The sequence below is a fragment of the Telmatherina bonti genome (assembly GCF_933228915.1).
Source record: "Telmatherina bonti genome assembly, chromosome: 20".
Lineage (NCBI taxonomy): Eukaryota > Metazoa > Chordata > Actinopteri > Atheriniformes > Telmatherinidae > Telmatherina > Telmatherina bonti.
The window spans coordinates 26141463-26160716 of record NC_136618.1 but is presented as its reverse complement, the minus strand read 5'-3'; the positions used below and the strand labels follow the sequence as shown (position 1 = coordinate 26160716).

The window sequence follows — 19254 nt, the reverse complement described above, 5'->3', positions numbered from 1 at the left end:
TCAGTAGTGTTTATCTGACCGCAATAGGGGAAGCAGAGAAAATGAACACTATGTGCTCTCACACAGTAAGGATGAGGAGTTTAAACAGATGTCCGAACATCTTGCATGTTATTGCTAGCCTGTATGTTTGTAATTTTGTGGAACAATCTACACTATGCTATTCAGAGGATTACACTACAGTTTAACTCTGACCATCTGGTGAGTGACTTGGTTGCAGCCTGAACGGACAGGATAGATCCATGTTGTTCCCATCACTACCTTCTTGTGGGACCTGAAATGGAGACGCATCAGATCAGACACTTTCCCATCTTCTACCATCTGATTTAGTTGACCCTGTGCAAAGGTTTGACTCCCTTTCCTGATCTTAGCTGACAGGATTGTACCCTGTTTGGTCTTCTGCTGCTGTTTGAGGCTTTCAGTTTGCATGTGTGGTGTGTTCAGAGACGGTATCCTGCATATCTTGATTGGAACCAATGGTTATTTAAGTCCCGGTTTCCTTTTTAACATTTAAACTAGTATGCTTATTCTCCTGGTATAATCGAGGCACTTCAGTAAAAAAAGAAAAAAGTTCTCTGTAAACCCTAGAAATGGTGTGTGTGTGTGTGAAAATCTCAGAAGATCATCGGTTTCTGTGATATTCAAGCCACTTTGTCTGCTTCCAAAAAGCATCCTCAAAGTCAGTGAAATCCCCTTTCTTCCTCATGCTGGTGGTCAATTTGAACTTCATTATATTGTTGAGACTATGTCTACATGTGTAAATCTATTAACTTGCTTCCAAGTGACTTACAGATAAGTTGTTTGTGTAAACAACCTGTGTACCTAATAAACTGGCTGCTGGCCGTTCATATAATGAACAAGTCTGCAGTTTACATAATTACTATTCATGTGTCATCATTTATACCTTTACTGGTAGAGCCGCCATTGCCACCTCACCACTTACCACCACGGCCAGTAACAGCAAAACACTGGAAATGTGAACAAACCTATTCTTATGTTTTTCTGGTGACACTGTTGCTGACACATGATGCTGAAGTGAGTTTTCTCCACTGTGCGTTTATTGAGTATGACTTAGAAAAGCAGTCATAAAAATGGATAATTTGGATTCAAGAGGTGTGAAAGTGGCCAAATTATGGGATGTAAAATCACGATACGGCTCTGTACGGTCTCGGAACTGCACTCCCCTCTGAAACATGTTATTTTACGATTTTTTTTTATTTTTTTTTGTCATATGCAGAGAATTCTGGAAGTTTTTATGTGTTTTTAATCTGACACAGCTTCGATTTAGGATATCTGAGCAACGAGGGAACCATCAGCGCCCCATGAGGTATAAACACAAACGCAGACAGGCGAACAATCACACAGACAAAGGGAGTGTTATCTCAGTTTGTCAGAAACTCATTATCGTCTCCACATCTCCTCTCTTTGGTCTCTGTCTCTTTTCTTTTTTTTAAATGTCTGGTATCAGGCACCTCCACACCATAAGCAGATTGGGAGTCAGCAGGTGTGTTTGTGTGTGTGTGTGTGTGTGTGTGTGTGTGTGTGTGTGTATGCTCTGTGAGTGCCCTTTTGTGTTTTTAGGAGGATGTGTGGCATCATCATTGCCATAGAAACGAGGACTTGTTAAGAAAAAAAAAGAAGAAGAAGAAGAAGAAGAGGAAGAAAAAATAAAAAAGGAGTAATTTGACTGGTATCCCTGGCAACGTCCGACACAAGCACAAGAGAAGGATCTGCAGCAAAGACTGAAACATAACTCTGTGCGCCAAATGGGGGAGAAAAAAAAGCGCACAAATTTCCAGAGATTTTACAGAAATGAGTGAACATCAATGTCATCTAATATTCTGAGTCGTATATTTCTGAGAGGTGATTTGTCCAGCACACACTCGCTCTGAGTGTTGCTTTTCTCTGCATCGGGCAGCGATAGGCGGGGCAGGGGGAGGGGTGGTGGGGGGGCTGGAGCAGAAAGAGAGGCAGAGAGAAACGGTTTGAAAGCCGGTAATTATTTGCAGATGCAAACCACCGGGGCGATGAGGGGAGGAGAGAGGTGGAGGGGGGGGGACGCCAGAAAGCTTTCTGCCGCAGAGGAAACCCAGATCAGGCTGATTTCACAAGCTGCTCCACTGGCATCCCCAGTGCGTCCACACCGCGTCACTCATCCGGTGACTCCCACCTTCCCCTCCACGCAACCTCTTCTCACCTCGCCCACCCATGCTGTGTGATGACTTGGTGATGCAGAGAAGGACAAACATCTTGTTCTGGAAGATGCTTTTAGATGATCTCTGCCGCAGGAATGAAGCCTGCACCTTTGACCAAGCGCAGGACAAAAAAAAAACAACTAACTGGGATTGTTAGTTTTTGAGAGTCCGACCATGAGAATACTTCTGCTGTGCGGTTTTTCTGTTGCGCACGGAGCCACGCGGCTTGCACAAGACACCAAACATAGCTGGAGAAATCTAAACTAAGCTGTCAGGTTTTTCTTTGTAACCGCAGAGCTGGTAGATGCACGCAGGAGCATCTAGGAGCTTTCAGTCAGTAGCGGATGAGAAGACCCCAGAGGACAGGGTGCCTCTGTGTGAGGAGGGCTGAAACCTCCCCGGCTGGTGGATAAATCCCCCCCCCCCACCCCCCTCCACCCGGCGTCACCACCCCGACACTAGGATGAGAGCAGCGGGGTTAACTGATGCGTCCGGCAGCACCTGATGCGCGGCGCTGCTCCGGGGCTTTCCGGTCGGTGGGAGAGGCTCGAACCGCGCCCGCGCGCTAGGATGCTTCGCCAGGTGTTGCACGCGGGCCTGAGGACCTCTTTCCACTCGCTTGGTCGGTTCGTGGCCAGCCACCCGGTGTTCTTTGCGTCGGCGCCCGTGCTGCTGTCCATCCTGCTCGGGGCCAGCTTCAGCCGGTACCGCGTGGAAGAGGACGTGGAGAGCCTGCTTGCGCCCAAGCACAGCCTGGCCAAGATAGAGGGCAACTTGGTGGACAGCCTGTTCCCCGTGAACCGCTCCAGGCACGCGCTCTACTCCGACCTGCAGACTGCGGGCCGCTTTGGGCGCGTGATAGTCACCACCCGCAAAGGGAGCGTGCTGGACCCGGTTCACCTGGACACCATCCTCATGGTATGCATGCATGCACCACATCTTCTAAATGTAGGCTAATGAAAACACATGAAAATTTGAGTGATTTATTTATTTATTTATTGCAAAAAATAAGCAAATAGATATGATAAAACTAGGGGTGGAAAATTCAAATTGAAAAATCGAATATCAAGATTTTTTACTTCACAATTTTAAAACTGATTTTTTAGAAATTAAAAAATCGTTCTTTTTTTAAATGAATAAAAATACTTGCTTATACACTATCATTTCTTTCATTTTCATTGTTTTTAAATGGATCTTTTTACTTTTCTTCTTGGGAATTATAGCAGCAGAATTATGGTCTGGCTGCCGTGTTGTTTTTCCTTATTGAAATAGAAAAAAAATAATGACAAGCAAAAGCAAAGTTTTATACATTTTTCTTTGGTTTTAATCTACAAAAATAGCAATATCAAAGAATTGTGAGAATCGCAATTTGAATCAAATAGGCACCCAAAAAAATCAGATTTGAATCGAATCGGAGCATAAGCATATCAACACAGCCCTAAATAAAACTAATTTAAACTTCTGAAAGTAATGACTCAATAAAAGGGGTTTAATCTCAAGAAGGTAGATGAAAAATGTCCCTTTAAAAAAGCTGATCTGTCAGTTTGTGTGAAAACTTTGAGATATGCCACATAAACTTGCAATCAATAATATATAAGACCTTGGTTTAGGTCCAAAGAGTAAATTCCAACTACAGACACAATCTGACAGGGTCATAATGTGTCAGTTTAGCTTCTTGCCCTTTTAATCACAGCCTATGAGAAAACAATGCAGTGCAGCCAACTAGTTCAAACCTTGATTCATAAACCCACAAAGAGGCGGCGGACAGCAGAAGTCAATGCACAAATGCAGATTTTCTTTTTTCTTTCCCTAAGTGAGAAAGATATCTTAATCACAATGTCAGGAGCAATGACTTGCTGACTAATGATCTTCAGACAACAAGCTCTCTTGTGTGGAAGGAGTTTTCTAAACGTATATTTCATTGGCACATTCTCCAGACAAAGCATGATGAGAGCACGTAGAGGATTGCCAGCAGACAGGCTGGTTAGTGTATAAAAGAGAGTGCAATAAAAGAATGAATCCACACTTACATAATCTGATAATGTCTGAGGTTGACTATTCTGTAATTGTTCTCTTTTTTTGCGCCTGTGCCTGCTCTTAACTGACTTCACATTTCCCCACAAGCCTTTATGCAGCCCAGCAAAGCTTGAACTTGTTGAATGCAGTTATCTGTGTCAGCAGAGAGGGAGATGTCAGTGATAGGGATAAAAAGAACTAAACAGAATATCCACTTACAGCGAGAGTTGTGAGTCACAGCCATTGTATCTGGCTATTAAATTCTTGGATGTTCCTAGAAGTTTAGCTCTTTCTTTGTTAGAAAATCTCTGGTGTCAGCAGTTAATAGCCACATAAATTCTCGTTCTTTGATTTAGAGTTAGTAAAAACAATCTGACCTTTACTTTAGTGTTTCTGCTGGGAAGACTCCCCACCATAGCTGCAATACAGCCGAGGTTTTACTGTACTGATGCGATGATGATGCATCCACATATCCAGAAGAAAGGCTTAAAAAAATCCACTATGAGATGAAAAATTGATGCTCTTTTGTGGATTTCAAAGTTTTTTTTGTCAATATTGTGGTCCAGAAATAACTGTGTGATGAATGTAAAAATCTGAGAAAACATGTTTATGATCCTCCGGGTTTGAAAAAAAGAAAAAAAAACTTTTTCTGCATGTTGGATTTTAGCTCATGAAACATTTGGATTGTAGTTTGTCTTTGGAAGATTTAGTTTGTGTAGTTTGTCTTGCTTGTTTAGATCACTGTTAGCAGTCTCAGAGAGGTTTGATAATTGATTTACCGAGTGAGCTTAATTAAAAGGAAACAAGTAGGCTGTCCCACATTATTAAGCCAATCACAGCTTCCATGCGGTCTGTGGAAAAAAAGGACTTTTTGTGGAATTAGCCAACTTCTCGTGAAAGGAATGAAATATTGAACGTTTCAAGAAAACTTAGTCAAGATAATAATAAATAGTCTGTGATTTAGAAAACAAGTAGGTTTGTCCTGATATAAGCATATTAAGTCACTGACAAGCAACAAGCAGGTATTTGGAGCAGGTAGTAAATTACAAGAACCACTCCGTACAGGATATTCCAGAGGCTGCAGTTGGACACAAAACCTCTATCTTGGCCACCCTTAAAGACGCATTATGTAACATTCTGACCATAAAACTCAATGTTCCAGATTTGTTCGATGACATAGTGACATCTATCATGTGTATTTCTGGAGCCGCTGCCACCCAGCAGCGTCCCGAGGCTGAGGATCCGCACTATACAACTTTTACATTCGGGACGCTACATGATGTTGTGGCCGAGTTTCACTTCACGCTAGAAAAGGCACTGGCTGTTTTGAACATGCAACATTGCTTATTCAGCAAAGAAATGCAAGAAGATTAAAAGAGAGAAAGGGACAAAACAAGAGTCACTGTAAGATCATCTTTTCCTGGCTGGAGAGAGCTAACTGGTCAGGTAGGATGCAAGATGGATGCCGAATTAGCCGTTGATAGGGGGTGTGTGATGGGGAAAGTGGCAAAAGTTCTGTAGTGTGTCTTTTATCATTGCTCATAACAACAAGTGTTTGCAGTGGGAATAAAAATACATGAAGACTCATTTGCAAACAGTTTTAATTATTTATAATTGCTGTGCTACACTGGATGGTTTGGACAGATGTAGGTCTGGATAGTTGGTGGATCGCCACCATGTCCCAACAAGATTGCAACATCAGCAAGGTGGCGGTGGAGTGGTGTTTGGGGCTGTAATAATGAGGGGAATAGATAATAGGTTTATTTAGAGTGCCTGAGAATGTCAAAATGATCTCTGCAAGAAATATGCACTTTGTAACTGAGCATTTCCTGCCCAGGATAACTGTGCTTTCGGTTGTACACTATATCTCATGCTGCAAAATATCACCATTGACTCTTTGGGTATAAAGTGATAAAAACTTGTGGTTTGGTCACCATTACCCCCAGAAATTAGCCACCGAGACCCTGTGAAGCATCATTTAAAGCTGGGGGTTGGAAACTCTGGTCCTGAGGGGCCGTAGTACTGCAAGTGTTGGGAGTTTCCCTGCTGCTGCACACCTGACACACATCAGATGTAATTAGCAGACTTGTACAGAGCTTGGCATCAAACTCTGTACAAGTCTGCTAATTAGCCATTGATTTGAGTGTGTTGCACCAGAGCTGCCCGCTCCTGGGTTAAAGGAAAATCCATTTCAGTGGGGGGAAGATACTGCTAAACAACAAGTTGGTATCTTCAAATGAGATCCAGGGACAAATGATCTATGGCCTTCCAAGTTAACTGGATGAGACAGCTGAAGTGCTACAGAGTTAGCCTAACTGCTTATTTGTATCTGATCCTCCGTTGGCAGTTCACAATAGGACACATAACAACAAAGTACAAGCAATAAAAAAAAGTAAAGTGCAAACCCATCACATGAAAAGTAAAAAGTGTGAGAGTGTGCTGCTTTACATACTATCACTAGCTCAGTTTTCTTGTGCTCAGTAAAGAATATTGATGTCTGTCAGATATATTGGCACACATGTTTGCACAAAGTTCAACAATTAGAGAAAATCTCTTACAATACGCTCTTGTCTTCACTCTAACACCACTTTCATGATCGGAGTGCTTTACATCAGTATGTTAAAATGCTGAACTTATGCTGTGTGTCAAATCAAACACTTTTGTTCTACACTTGATATTTTGAGTGCATAAGCACATTCATGCTGACAGGAATGGTGACATGCAGCGCATAATGAGTACCCCCTGTATATAGTTATAAATCCTTGCACACTTCTCTGCCCTAATGGACAACACATGGTGATGTAGCAGAAGCAGAGGAATTACCAAGCAATATTCTCTCTTCTGGAGATGAATAAGCATCTTTTGACACCTCCAGTATAAAAATCTTCCAATAACAGCAGTGGATTTTGGGAGTTGCATTCTTGTCTGTAGATTAATGTGTAGTCAGAGACACGATAAGTTCTTAGAAGCACATTGAACTGCAACAATCGGGGTTTTAAATGATTAAGACACTGCTATCTTGTCAAAATTACTGTGGTAATACTTAGGACTTTAATAATAGAGACACAGAGCTAATCAAAATGACAAGTTCAGCTTAAAAACCTCCCAACCGAAGTGTTAGCATGGTTCATTTAGCATGTTGCTCACTTCTGCTATTTTTGTGTTTCCTTTGTGAAAGAAAACTTGGAATACACTTATGGATGTTTCATTATATTAACACAGCGGCACAGGGTATAACATATACATTTAGCTTCATATGCTAGCTCATTTTCAGGTGATATGAACAAACACAGTCGCCTTGTGGCATGCCTGCCTTATATGGTCCCATGGGGCACAAAATATTGCACTGAAAGTTGAGTTTGTTACTTACAGATCTTTGTAGCAGCTAGTTCTCAACCTTTATTAAATACCAGAGTTTTCCGCACCCACATGACCCATATGAAGAAACCAATTTCTCACCAAGGGCATCAAAATGGTTCAAGTTGGCCTTGCGATGAAATATTTTAATTTGGGGCTTCAAAATTTATTTTATCTGAGACCCTTGTGTTGTGTATTTTTAAATAGTGCAAACAGGATTAATGACAGATTTCGAGGTGAATATCTGTACTGTTTTACAGCAAAATTGAGTCTTTAAATGTTACACCATGAGCTTTTTCAAAAGACTTTTCTGCAGACTCACATTCCCTCTTTCAAGTCAATGCAGCACTCTGAGGTGGGAGTCAGATCTGTCCACGTTCTCTGTGGCAGAGACTGGCATCAGGCCTGTTGCTTAGTAACCACAACCAGTGGATGTTGGCACTGTTGTCCTTATGCTTTGGAAATGGGGGAGGACACTGAGACAACTATTGTTATCCTGCTAAGACACACACACTCCCCCACACATCTTCTTTATTATTCCCATGAACTTAAAGTAAAACACAAAGGGACCAAATGAGCTAGTCACACTTGAAACTTTTAACCTTTTTAGTCACCTTGCAGCTTAGTGAATATGCTTCTTTGTCTCTTTTTGTGTCCGTTGTAGCTCCACAGGCGAATCTACCAGATGCAGGTGACGGTCCCGGCCACAGGGTTCAACAGCTTCAACTACTCCTTCTCCTACCTCTGCCTGCCTGATGACAAAAATGCCTGCATTATCGATGACATCATCCGTGCCATGGAGGAGATCCAGTCTGCTCGAGCTTCCAACCGCTCCATCCCGGTCCTGCAGTACCCAATCACGCAGTTGGGGGATGGGCGGCAAGCATACATTGGCCATCAGCTGGGCGGCGTGCAGGGCTGGGGGCCTGGTGGAGCAGTACGAGCTCAGGGGACTGGAGCCAGGGGCGAGGGTGTCCGTTCTGCCAGGGCGCTGCAGCTCACCTACTACCTCCAAGCCAGAAGCGGCCTGATGGACCGGGTGGCCAGCCAGTGGGAAAAATCCTTCTGTACTGAATTACAGAATTTTGCAGCATTGCATCCAAAGTTGGGGCTCTACCCTTCCACTTCTTCTTCTCTGAGGACAGACTTTCAATTCTCCTCTATAATGGCACGTCACCCCCTCTTGGCTAGCTTGGGAGTGTGTGGGGTGCTGGCAGTCCTCTGCTGCTCTATGAGGGACTGTGTGAGATCCAAACCCTGGTTGGGGCTGTTGGCTCTGTTGTCCGTCACACTATCTGGCCTCACCGCAGCTGGAATACTTAACCTCACTGGAGCCACCTACAACTCCACATACCTGGGCATCCCTTTTGTCATGCTTGGTAGGTTCAAAGTTGATATTTTTCATGTTGAAAACATTCATTTACTTGTCTGAAGCTCACCTTACCTAAATGTTCAGGGCCTTTTATGGATATTCACCTTTTCGAGCACAGAAGAGTCTTAGGAACAACAACAGCACATAAAAGCAAGGAGAAATCAAAGAAAAGTGATGCTAATGCGTGGGAGGTGGAGCAACGATCAACACTGCCTTTGCTTTTACATCGTACTCTGCCTCTAATCGCATCTGCTTTTTCAATTCTTGTGACGGATTTTGAAGATGCATGCCTCAGGCTAAATGCCATTTCAAAATAGACAGTTCATCAAAATGACTGACAAGCACTAGGGCATGAACTTACTGAGGGGGAGGATGACGGCAGAAATGACACATTTTCTGACTGCAGGCAAAAATCTAAAGTTTCTGAAATACAAAGTTTTTGTTGCAGCTCCTTTTCATTGGAGTCTGGGACACAATTAGAGCAGAAACCATAGTGATTCAGTGATATGACAACATGTTGCTATAGATATGTGTGAAATGAATCAGGTTCAATATGTGCTACAGATCACAGCCATATAAAAGCACTGACTGTCTTTTAGCTTGTTTACATTTAAGAATATGTTTATGTTTTAGTTATTTATATGAATTGTTGCAGCAGAACTAGTGCCAAATGTCTGATATTAAATTGAATAAAGAGAAGGGTTATATTTGGTTCATCCAGTATTCCTCCACAGGGATGATGGTCTTTAAGCTTCTACAGAAAATGATCCAGTAGTTTATAAGACGGCAGAACTGAAGTGCCAAATTGTTTAGCTTTGCACATGGACGACTGACATTGGTCAGCAATTCACATCAAGCATTTAGAGATATAATTACAACGACACCATGAAACTTCACAAGCAGAGGAAAAACACGACTGAATTATAACAATTTAAATGTAAAGGTCTTGTGCAGATGTTTTACTAGCTGAAATTTCAGATAACAGCCCTCTGTGGAGCCTTAGTCTGCTTCACATTGTCCACCAGCAGTGAATCCATGTGTCTGAAATTCTGCTCATTTGTAGACTTTCAGAGTTTGTTTCCTTAAAGCTTTAACAGCCTGTTCCACACATTGATAGAAACATTTTTTCAGTAACTTTAATTAATTTAATTTAAAGATATAAGTAATCCTGTGAGCGTGAGTGGTTGTTTGTCTCTGTGTGGCCCTGCGATGGACTGGTGAGCTGTCCAGGGTGTACCCTGCCTTTTGCATGAAGACTGCTGGGATAGGCTCCAGCTTCCCTGCAACCCTTCATTTGACCAAGCAGTTAGGATAATGAAATAATGAATCAATAAAAGTAATCCTGCCGTAAACAACATAACTGCTTGGTTTGCCAAAGTGTTTTTGATCCCATTACTGTTTCTAAGTTTGGCCATTTCACTCATGACTGTCATGTGACTATGAAATATTTGTTAAAAAAAAACAAAAAAACACTGATTTTTAATGCACAGAAACATTAGCATTTTTTCTTGCGACTTTCTTGCAACAAATCCAAATTCGATAAAAATACTAATTTGTAGTGGTTGAGTAGCAGTGCTGCACGACTGAAGTTTAATAAGTTTTAAGGGCAAATATTGAAATTCCACAATCTTTTGTTGAATACCTTTGTTGAGAATAAAGAGCATTTTATTGATGATGCTTTGTTAAATAAAGAATATAAACCAAATTTCATCATAAGAAGACCTGAAAGAGAAAATGTATTTATGTATGTATTGTATTTGCTTTTGTGGGGAATTAGCTGGTATTTTCAAAGTGATGTGAAAATTCAGCATCACATTAGTGGATAGCTGCTTTACGACATTGGCTTTCTTTTTTTTCTTTAAGGTTTTTTTTTACCTGTGCTTTTCTCAAAGTAAAAAAAAAAAAAAAAAATTTGTCTGCAAAGCAACAAACCTTCCTCTGCTGAAGCTGTTAGGTTTGATTGCCTGTGCCGTCCTACTTATACAGCAAGTGTAACAACTACAATGAAGTTGTGTCACCGTGCTTTGATTTGGGTTTCATCCTTCCCTAAATTAACTTGGTAAATTGGTTTTATTTATTTGGACAGAGAAAAGATTAAGAGAGCGACAGAAGAGAATACAGAAAAAGTGGAGGAGGAGGAACTGTTGTCAGGCTTAGAATAACTGTAGAGTGAACAGAAACATGGGAATGGAGTTGGTTGGAGTGGGGGGTCTCTGTGAAATATGACTCCAAATGTAGGCTGAGATAAAGATGCTCTCAGCAGAAAATAAAGTTAAAGTATAGTTAGAAGGAAGGTGGGTCAGCAGGGAGGAGGAAGATGTTAGTGGGCATGTAGAAAGATGAGAGGAAATGTCAGACAATTTAAGGATGTGAATTTGCTGCTGAGAAATACTGGATTATGACGAGAAGAGATGAGTTAGTGACAACTCTCTCAAAATCAGACACAGAAGCTGATTCTAACAGAGCTGTAATTGCAAAAGTCACACAACAGGCACAGGGTGGCACAAATTAGCCTGTTCCATTTACTCATCGGGTGTGATTGTGTACTAATGAGGCTAAATTGGTTTATTCGATTGTCCTTTTGGTTAAGAGTCAACATGCATCTTTGAATTTTGGGTAACTGGCTAGATTCAAAGACACATTAGTGCTAACGTCTTGAGCTATGTGGTTTTTTGTCCACAACATGGGTGCCCAAGTTTGGTTCTAGGAACATTAGAGTTTGGAAAATTTCAAATTAACCTTAAAGTCAGGAATTGGCATATGCACCTTTACTCTTTAACATGGTGAGGATTCATTACTCTGTAAGACCTGATGCCACTGATTTCTGTCCCTTTCTTGTATTGTTTGACGTAGGTCATCCAGTTCTCTGTTTCCCTTTCTGAAAGGTGCAGTGTGTAACAAAAGTTCAATGACAGAAAAATTCTATAAATCAAAAGAACTACGATACTATACATACTATAACATACTTTAAATCAATAGTATGTGTCAACTGACACATAAAAAGGTTTTAGTTAGCAGCTCTTTGGCAATTGCTTTAATTTTCCAAAACAAAAAACAAAAAACAAAAAAGTAATACTATGGGAGTGCTATAAAACTTTTGTCATTCGTATTTTATGTTGATTTGACTAAAGAAGTGAGGCAATATATTATTACTCTAATAGGGGCTTTATGGCTGCAATATATGAGTAACCAGCTGCAGTTTAGTTTAGCATAAAGTAGGGCTGCTCGATTATGACAAAAATTATCATCCCGATCATTGAGACTGAAACTGAGATCTTGATTATTTATCACAATTATCCAGTATTTTTAAACAATGCTGCGCGTTGTGGTGTTCTCGACGGTTGAGAGGAGATTAATAACATTGGTAACATTTGTGGTGTTATCTAAGACACAAGGAAGAAGCACGGAACAGTCTTATTGAAGTGGGTTAGCGATATCACAGAGTTTAACTCGCCGAACTATGTATACAAAAATAATGCAGCCAGTTCTCACTGACAATGGTATGAACTATGTTTAGGTGAACTTCCACAACCTGCTGCAGTTATTCTACATTGACCTACAGCCGGAGCCAACTGAGACTGGCCGCCTGGGAGTGCTTTAGGACGGGAGAGGCTCCCGCTGCTCCTTCCTTACAGTAACTGCAGAACAATATGTACCTTCAAGTCAGTCGCCAAAACACCAAAAAAAAGTCTCTAATAACTCCAGTAAAAGTTGCTAGATTTGTCGCAAGGTGCTTTCAACAAAAAAAGTCACCAAGTTGGCAACAGTGTCTGAATGAAACCAAAGCGATTTCATTCAGAGGAGTTTACAGCACAGCGCTGCAATGCCAGAGACGCTCGATTAGCAACTGAAGACAGCAGGAGAGGAAACTGCAAAGAGAAAAATATTCACACCTTTTTATTTTTATGATTGTTGAAAACCCAGATCGTAATTGAGATTAAATTCCAATTAATCGCCGAGTCCTAGCATAAAGCTGCTAAAATTATGGAAAACCTTCAAAGAGAAGACATGGCATGGTATCCATGACAACACTGTTGTTGCTTTTTCTGCAGTGTAAAGTGCTAAATGCATCAAATAATAAGTTTTTATTGTCGCAGTGTTTATTGTTTTTTTTTGTTTACACCCTATCAAATTTGGGAACTTTCTCCAGTCTGAATTTTTGCAATATACCACATGGTAGAATCTTCGTAATAAGTGTAGTACACATGCAAGCAGGTATATATGTATAATTACGCTCATATTGAAGCCAGTTGTCTAGACAAAAAACAAGTTAAAGCTCACGTATGTATATTTTCAGCCCTAGAAGTGTGGTTGTCTTGCTAGAAAAATGTGATATAATGCTTATTTCAACTGGATTTACAAATGCCACATTATATTTCCACACATATGCATGTTAATTGTAAATCAAACAAAGATTGGTATAAAGTTAATGTTTTCTGATCACAAAATTGTGTTATTTTCTTCAGTATGAAGAAGCAATGTTTGGATATCTGCATGTTTGTTTGTTTACAATACACAAACCAAACCAAGCACTCTCAGCATCACAGATCCATAACCACCGATTGAAACCTCAGCATGCTACACATTAGTTTCCTTGCATTTCAGTGCCTAAGTTGTTGTTTGTGCATCAATCAGACATTTGGATATCAAATTCTTCTCCAAGTGCCATCTTCAGCTTCCTCTCATGCGCTGATCTTCTCTTCAACATCGACCTTCTACCTAGTTCTACGTCGCTCTCACACATAAGCACAATAAGATCTTCACACGATGAACCTAAGCTGAGGTGTTAAGCGTTTTGCCGTGCTGAGGTCACCGGAGGGGGAGGGTATATGAGTGCCACTGGTGACTCACGGGCACCATAGCAACGGCAAATGGGGAGAAAACCATTAAAAACCATCTGCTGCACACATATAAACCTGTACATGCATGCGCATGGGACTGGACATGTTTGAGTTCATGCATGAATTGACTTCATACTGAAAGTTCATACCTGGCATGGCATTTCTGATTCAATTTTTAAGCCGTCAATATTTATTGGAACTCTATATTTTTTTCTTTTTGAAGAATTCATAAGGAATTTTTCTTTACAATTTTGCTATTAAACTGGACAAAGGCAGTTTTCTCATGCTCCACTTTATTAGATTTGGCTTTTAAAATGTCAGAAAAATTTCATTTCATGGTGTATTACGTCAATTTTCACGTGTCTCTGATTCCGATGGATTGAGGTTGGACATAATTCGGAAGGATTCAGTTCAAGTTTAATGTTACACACGCAATAGTGCAGCATTGCCATTCCTCAAAAACAATAACTTGTTGCAACACGAATGAAATCCAAATTCTCCGCTGGAAGGTGACAGGGGCCATGGTTATGTCATGTGACTTATTAATTGTAGTAACTGATGCATTACCTTACTTTCCTGCCATTTCCGGCATAAAGTTGGAATGCAGCAAATTTGTTGAGAAATAGTTGCTTATTTAGCTTCCATTTGAGACTGGATTGGACTTTTTCAGCAGTTAAGGGTTCTACTTTGCTCATAAACTATTCACTAAAATGTTATTTCTGTCTGCTGCATGGTGCTGAGCAAGCAATGAATAATTGGTGTTTATAGCCTTTATGGTGAAAACTTGATTTTGTTGCAGCAAACGTGACCTTATCAACCTGTTAAACTGCTGTAGGCTTCAAACTGAGGTTAATTTCATAGGGGGAGGACAATAAACTTTCTTTTTATACAAATCCATGGAATGGATTTTATTTCCCCAAGTTTTTGTCGATGTGAATGTGCTGTTAACAAACATATTTAAAAAGTTAAACTAACTAAAATGGTTAAGGTTTACGAAAAGGAAATGGTCACTATCAAATAAGTTGGGCAAATTCATGGCCACAGAAAGATAACAGATGTATGAAATAAGACTCTTCATGACTTATACCTGTAATATTACCTGTTTGGTCCAGACCATAGGCAGGCATATGAGTAAGACAGTAGTTTAGCTTTTGGGATTCAAATCATGTCTCCTGCTAAGAGTTTGAAGTTAGTTTACACCAGAGACAAGTTTGATTAATTCTGGATCAACACCCACTTTATGAGCCACCTTGGTTTGGTTTACACATCAAGGTGTGAATGAATTCACACAATAATCCAAAAAAATCCATGCTGGTACTACAAATGATCCAAAATTTGTTTTATCTTAACCAAATGGTTGAACCACCTATGAAATAAGCTAGCAACCAGCTGTTAAGCATTTCTAACAGTATATTTTAAGTTTCAGCGTGTTCCACTGATCTGGTCATTCTTCCCCTATTAGATCTGTGAAGACCTTTATGTAGACCATAAACTCTTTAGATGTAAAACTGAATCTATTATATTATTGGTCTAATTGGTTTTCCACCTCAGAAGTGGGTAGGAATCAAATAAAATGCATTTTTCTGCCTTGTTTGTTCTTCTCCTTCAGCTCCAAAGTTGGATTGATTCCCACCTCAGCCTTCAAGATCTCACCCACTCATGGTTTTAGTCTTATCAACTTGTATTTGTCCTTTTACATATTTCACCAGGAAGCTCAAATGTACCAAACTGGAGACATTGACAGAAGGAGGTCTTCATTTTCTGGATTCTCCTTAGAAATGTTAGTAGTCATTACATGTCCTAGCAAGAGGATAGGATATGTGGAATTGTAAAGCAATAGTGCAAGGTAGGTACAATACACTGTAGGAACACTGCATGCCTCGGAAGCTCATGGAAAAGCTGTGGAGTGGCTCCACTGAGCTTTCCACCTGGTACCTCATTCTGCCACGAGCATTTAGAAGCGGCATGTCCATCATTCTGGATTCTGGTTTCTTAGCCTTCGGACGCTGCTGGGTAGCAGCGGCTCTAGAAATGCACATGATAGACGTCACTGAGTCATTGAGCAAGTACGGGACGCAGAGTTTTAAGGTAAAAAGTTACGTAATGCATCTTTAAAGTGAACAACAAACCAGCAAAGAAGCTATTTGGCTAGTCCAACCCATGTCTCAAGTACCTGCTCTTTATTTCTTTATACTAATAGGGTGTGTGTTGACAAAACAATACAAAAGGCTAAATGTACCATTGTCTAACGTGTGAAGTATTAGGTGAGGCTCTTGCTAATCTTGCTAATGAGGAAATGTTGATGTTTTAGAGTAAAATGTGATGTCTAAAATTTACCAAGTCCACTATGCTTTTGAACGAACCCGCTCTGCTCTAGCTTAACAAGAGTTCCTAGCAACAAGTAGAAAAAATTGAACAGCCATGAGCGTTAACACTTCAAGGATTTTTTAGAATCTCACTGCAGTGTTTCAGGTGCAACCAGTACCACTGACTGGAGTTGCTGAGACCATTTGCGGCACAACCGCTCATGGCTCTTTCACTTTTGAAGGAACTGAGGGGTAGTTCTCTGTTTTTGTTGTTTTTTGTTTGGACAATGTTACAGTACCATTTGCAGGCCTGGCCTATATGCTACAGCATTTTTAGTAGTTCTACATGATCACATTTCATGTAATAACTGTGTCGTTATAGATAATAATTGCTTCACTCTCCTCCTTGGACATATATAAAAGAAAAAAACAACTATTATTCTTTTAAAGGCATCCTAAGTAGGGATGATCAATACTGGCTTTATTACAGATATACCGATTTTGTCCAGCTTTTAATTTCTGATACCAATGTCTTTGGAGCAAGTTGTCCCAAACAAACAAAAGTATCTGAAAAACTGCACATGACATCTATGATATTTTGTCATTTTGAGTTAGCAGAGTCTTTGCTGAGGCGTTTGATATATAACATGTGCATATTGTGTAAAAAACTGATACCAATAATTTCTGATATTGCATTACTGTCGATGTCGACTTATAAAATTGATTTACCGATAATATCGATATGCCAATAATATCAGAAATCTCTCACTTTTAGAATAAAATGCCCTCAAACTAAGCCATTGCTTTTTGTTTTTATCTTTTGTGTCATATGTAATATTTAATTCAGGTCACGGACTCTTCGGCTCCTTTGAGATACTGTCGTCATGGAGGCGAACCCGTGAAGACCAGCATGTGAAGGAGCGTGTGGCCAGTGTGTTCGAGGATGTCATGCTACGTTTCTCCGGCTCCACCATGCTTCACCTGATGACGCTAGGCCTGGCAGCCTCGCCGCTCACCAACATGGAGGCAGTCCGACTCTTCTGCCGAACTGCTGCCCTCGCTGTCACCATCAGCTATATTTACATGTTGTCTTTTTACAGTTCCTGCCTAGTGTTTACAGGTTACCTGGAGACCGGGTACAGACACGGTTGCTTCTGCCGGCGAGTTCCAAAACAGGATCGGCTGGACTCTAAACCGGCTTGGTACCGCTGTTTGATGTACACTCGCTACCAGGATGAGACTCAAATGACCAATCCGCCTCATGTAGTCGGACACGCTCACACACAGAATCCTAACTTAACTCACACTCACACATTGAACAACCCTGGCGTGCATGGACACATCGCTAACTCCACCCATGTGCACTCACACCCTCACACTCATTCTACAACAAGTATGGACTCACACCCACAGGACTCACACCTTTTGCTGGGATGTATGCAGCGTTGCTATGGAGACTGGATCACTAACACTTATGTCAAACCATTTGTGGTTCTGCTGTACCTGGTTTACATCTCTTTTGGATTGATGGGCTTCCTACAGGTGGGACACACCCCTACAAAATAATTTGTTTGAATTCATACTATAAAAGATACATGAGCTTTGTTTACAGTGTAACATGTTTGTGTTGCTAACAGGTAACCCAGGGTTCTGACCCCAGCACGCTGGTCGCCATGGATACAGCAACAGTATTATATACACGTGCACAGCAGCGTTACTTTAGCTCATACTCACCTGTGATTGGATTCTACATCTACGAAAGTGCCCCCTACTGGAACGACTCTGTGCAGCAGGACCTGCTGGAATATGCCAAAGGCTTCCAGCGAATCAGCTGGCTGGAAGCTTACCTGAACTACTTGGCAGACTGCAACCAGTCCACCAGCCAGCCGCGGGAGAACTTCACCCACACGCTGCGCCACTCCTTCCTTCGCAAGCCACAGTTTGCCCACTTTGCCGACGACATTATATTTGCAGAGCGCGGCCAAGGCGAGGAGCCCGATGTGGCGGCTTCACGTATCTTTTTGATTGCCAAGACAACAGAGAACAAGCGTGAGGAGATGTCAGTGCTGCTGGACACACTGCGCCGTCTGTCACTCACCTCCCGTGTTCGCTTTCTGATTTTTAACCCCTCCTTCATCTACTTGGACCGCTACGCTGCAGCGGTCAGCTCACCCCTCAGGCACTCACTGCTGGCGGTGCTTTTCCTGTTGGGTCTGTCCTCTCTGGCTGTCGTTGAGCCGCTGGTCTCTGTATGGCTGGGTCTCACCCTGCTCTCTGTCCAGTTCGGAGTGCTGGGCTTCATGACTTTATGGGGTGTGGAGCTGGACTGTATGTCTGTGTTGTGTCTGATCTCAGCTTTGGGACATTCGGCGGACTGCAGTGGCCCCCTCCTCTGCGGCTTTGCCTCAGGTCGGGGTGAGAGCAGGACTCGTTGGGTAAGAGTGGCACTGGAGAGACACGGTGTTCCCTCTCTACAGACGCTCATCTGCTATGGCGCTGCCTTGGTGCCTGTTGGCTCAGTACGCTCAAACCTCACTCGCACAATGTTTCGCTGCCTCACCCTTACAGCCGGATGCTCGGCCCTGCACACGCTTGCCTTCCTGCCCACCCTCCTCACCTTCCTGCCCCCTTCCAAAAGCCGGGGCCACCGGCCCGGAGGAGAGGGCCAGAGACAAGAGGTGGAGTGCGTTGAAATGAATGACAGCACTAGGGTGGTCGACCAGATCACCACAGTTTGAGCATGTGATGTTTTCTTTTTTGTCCTTGCGTTGCTATGGTGACTATGGTCCAATCAGCTGTTGAGTGTTCTGCTAAGGAGATTGCTGAAACTTAAAGACTGGAAGAAATGGGATGTGTAACACAGGGAAGATAGATGAGAAAACAGATTCAAACAGGTGAAAGACAGCAAGGGAAGAAATACGGAGAGAGAGAGAAAGGTCTTCAATGCAGGGTATCCATGGTTACCTGCTTGTTGGTAGTGCTTTGTAGCATGTGAATGATTTTTTTTTTTTTTTTAAACAGCCTGGATGAGCTCACAGAGGAAACACCACATGTTCCACTTCTACAACTTGCTTAAGATCACTTTGTTTACCTACTGCTCTCCGTTTGCCATATCAAGTTGCACAGTTTCAGCTGAAATGACGTGAGCCGATCTTCTGTCTGACTTGAGT

At 41.7% G+C, this 19254-nt stretch overlaps 1 protein-coding gene across 1 annotated transcript; it reads left to right on the top strand.

The window, feature by feature from the left end:
• Nucleotides 1-2677: 2677 nt before the first annotated feature.
• ptchd1 (patched domain containing 1) lies at nt 2678-18822 on the top strand (the record flags this gene model as incomplete). Its single annotated transcript, XM_079260064.1, has 4 exons — nt 2678-3110; nt 8230-8944; nt 16932-17626; nt 17722-18822. Exons 1-4 carry the CDS (start codon nt 2697-2699, stop codon nt 18820-18822), a joined length of 2925 nt encoding a protein of 974 aa, XP_079116190.1. The 5' UTR covers nt 2678-2696.
• Nucleotides 18823-19254: the final 432 nt, after the last annotated feature.